Source organism: Saprolegnia parasitica (genome assembly GCF_000151545.1).
Source record: "Saprolegnia parasitica CBS 223.65 unplaced genomic scaffold supercont2.179, whole genome shotgun sequence".
Classification (NCBI taxonomy): domain Eukaryota; phylum Oomycota; class Saprolegniomycetes; order Saprolegniales; family Saprolegniaceae; genus Saprolegnia; species Saprolegnia parasitica.
Window position 1 is genome coordinate 7534 of NW_012156573.1, and position 3523 is coordinate 11056.

At 55.8% G+C, this 3523-nt stretch overlaps 1 protein-coding gene across 1 annotated transcript in view; it reads right to left on the reverse strand.

Annotated features, from left to right (window-relative positions):
* Positions 1–306, reverse strand: part of SPRG_22357 (hypothetical protein) — a gene marked incomplete at both ends in the record, with an annotated part of 1731 nt that extends 1425 nt beyond the window's left edge. The window contains one exon of the mRNA XM_012354736.1: positions 7–306. Coding sequence (XP_012210126.1) covers positions 7–306 — 300 coding nt within the window. The remainder of the gene's footprint in view (positions 1–6) is intronic.
* Between the last annotated feature and the right edge of the window lie 3217 nt (positions 307–3523).

The window sequence follows — 3523 nt, forward strand, 5'->3', positions numbered from 1 at the left end:
GAGCACACCGTAGGCCGACACTTGGTAGCCTTCCATCTTCAAGTAGTTCTGAAAGACCGAGTACTGCATGCCGGGCAGCATGCCGTAGAGAATGCCGATGGCAAAGTACTGCGAGAAGAGCGCGAGGGCCTCACGGGAGACGAGCGAAAGCGCACCACCGGCGACGAGTGCGCCGTCCTCGAGCTCACCGGGCGTCTTGGCGTCGGCGTAGTCGCCATCGACATCCTTGTCCTTGGTCGCCGACTGGATGTAGGAGACGCGCTCCTGGAGGTCCATTTGACCGAGCTCCTTCTGAGTCGTGGCCATCTTGTTGGTCTTGGAGGCAAATCAAAAAGTGAGAAGGCGAATCGAGTTTGACGTCGCGCCTGGGATTATCGTCATCGCGCCCTTTTTATTTCGACTATTGGGTGCTACGCCAGCCGTACGTTTCGTGCGGTGGTCGCAAAGGCCAGCTGGGATCGCCCGATTACACGCCGGCCAACAGCGATGGGTTCGTGGCTTCGTCAGCGCCACGGTACGCCCTCTCTCCCTTTTCCCGCGCTCTGTCGTTGTGTGGCGAGGAAAGCTACACCGGTACTTGAGGATGTATCGGGCACCCGCTACGAGAACTTTGATTCGGGTCCATCAAAAGCAGCGACCTGGAGCGGCGATGTTGGGTACACCCATTTTATTTGCTTGGTCCCGGTGAATGTTCAGCGTTTGCAGACACCTTCACGAAGCAAAGCGTTGGCACACGGGAAGCTACGGGAGTGTCGCCCAACGTCGTCGGTGGATGGTCACTTGTTGAACCGCAAGAATCAGATGGCGCCAACAACTCAGATCACCGTGCATGCGGACGGGGCCCGCCACAAGTGCATACAGAAAACAAGTATACGTTTTCGACGCCACATCAGCAATACAAACAGCAAGTATACGTTTTCTAGGGCCCACTCCAAAGCCCAGCACCTCATCGTATCCGAGGATGCAAGCACATTCCTCACAGAACGAGTGGGTTGGACGAGGGCCACCCGAGTTATAACACTGATGATGATGGCTGCCACCGATACTGGAAAGGTTGATGGCCCACGTCTCTTCTGCTGCCTTGTATCGGTACGAGCGATGTGCGCGAGAAAAAACTGTCGCGGCCCCTGCCTTCTAACCTCTCTAATCTACGTAGAGAGCAGTGTTGGACATTTACTGTAGTAACCGATACATCGCCATCTCAAGGTCCGCGGTAGAAATTTTCACACATTAGTACGAAGATGGTGCAAGACTCGTGCCTAGCGCATCCGATGCGAGTGGTGGCGATGACGTGTAGATCTAGTTGTGTGCCGCTCTACGATAAGCTCGTGACGGAGCTCTGTCAACTGCACACGATCCATGCGGTCGATCCGCACGTCTTGTTCAACACGGCTTCTTCAGGACAAATCTCACTGGGATACCATGAGGCAAAGCATCGAGATAGAGCTCTGTCGGGTGGTAATGTACCAACTATGGTGGACCCTGTCTGCCGTCACGTTTAAACCGGTCGGTACCTTCTTGGGGCAAGGAATCTCGCGCGCGTCGCAGAACGGGTCTGGGAACGTCGAGAACGTCATGATGCAGAGGACAGACGGTCGCGATTGTGTAGCCGAGAATCATTCACGGCCTGCGGCGGTATCCAAAAGCAGGCACGCAATCCAAGAGCATGCCGAAGAAGACCTTGAACGACCAGCCGAGCGTGACGGGGACATCGTCGGCAGCCTGGTAGCCCTCCATGCGAAGGTAGATTTAGAACATGCGTAGTTGATGCCGGGCGGCATGCCGTAGAGAATGCCGACGGCAAAGTACTGTGAGAAGAGCGCGAGGGCTTCCCGCGACATGAGCGAGCGCACCACAGGCGACGAGAGCACCGTCCTCGAGCTTTGGCGTCCGTGTAGACGCCATCACCGTCCTGATCGAGGGCCGCCGACTGGATGCAGGAGGCGCGCTCCTGGAGGTCCATGTGGCCCACGGGCTTTCAAGAAGTGGAAGAGGTTTTCCGCGCAAGGCCGAACGAACTAGAAGACCGGCTCCAAGATCGCACACGTTACAAGATCCAAAATCGACACGAGCTCAAGCCATCTCCAAATTGGTAGCGTCAGTCAAATAGCTAACCCGCCTCGCCCACCACTGGCATGGCGGACACCAACACGGTTGTTGCCCCCAAGTAGTTCGGTCTTGATTGAGGAATTCCTTGATCGTTGTCCATATCGTGGAGGCGAATCAAAAAGTGAGGTTGCGACTGCGTCGGGCCTTGAAAACCAGAAGACGGGCTAGCTCAACACGATGCCTTGCTCACAAAGCTGGTTTGAGAAGCGAGTGCTGCATCTGGACAAGCTACCTGGACACAGATGGCGCACTGGACGATGACCACGGAGAGTACACACACGGCTCGCAAGGAGGCTGGAGAGACCTTGTGGAGGCCTCCACTTATGCGTTGGGGTATACGCACCCGCAGCCTCTCGCAGCCACAAAGCGACCAACACACAAGGTATTGTGCGCCTTCAACTCCCGTTACTTTCAATTCAAAATGATCACTGCACCAAAAAACCAGATTTCTCACCAGCGTCGTAAGGTCGTACCAAGGTGAAAAAGAGATGACGTGGCACGCTAAGGTGCATTGTTTCGATGGCAACCTAAAACCACATTGCACTCACGTATCTCGTCGCCGCTCTCGTCGCCGAGTTGCTTTCTCCCAAGGGAATAATAGCAATTGGTTTATATACCCTTGCTTTGACCAAACGGATTGGATCTATCAAAACAAAAGAAGCTGACAAGACGAGTTCAATGGTGCAAACAAAGCGTGTTTTTATTTACAAAACAAGACGACACGAGACATGGGGTCCAGAACGGACAGGCGCGCTTACTTGATGCACGTGCCGTTGGCGAAGTAGCCCTTCCCGCCAGCGATGCGGTAGCACTTGGTCGACGGGTAAATCGACATAAAGTTGGTCGACACCGAGAAGATGAGCGCGATGACAAAGACGGCGATCAAGATACCACCCGCGAGCTTGCTCTTGCCGCCGCGCTTCTTGAGGGCTTGCATCTCGGCCTTCTGGGGCGGGAGGAGGAAGAGCCAGCCGAGCGCCGCGAGCTTGGAGGCGTACGAGATGAAGAAGCAGTACGACACCTGCCAATGCACGGCGTTGTCGTCGCGGGCAATGTCGGTCTGGGACACATCAAAGTACGAGTCGATGAGCTTGTAGAGGACCGACGCAAATGGCGACGCGAGGTTGTTGACCGTCGTCACCAGACCGTAGGTGGCGCCCTCGTTACCGACGTCGGCAATCTCGACGGCACAGTACGTAGCGACAATGAAGCGGATACCGGCCGGGACGTTCTCGGCCAGCGCGACACCGTTGTAGAACCACTGGTTGCGGAAGACTTTCCAGATCGTGATGAAGACGACAGCGCCGTCAATGAGGACGATGGAGATCGTGCCGAGGGCAATGATCCAGCGCCAGTTCCAGTGGAGACCCCACTTGCCGACAACGGCCATGACCACCGACATGATGAGCGAGCC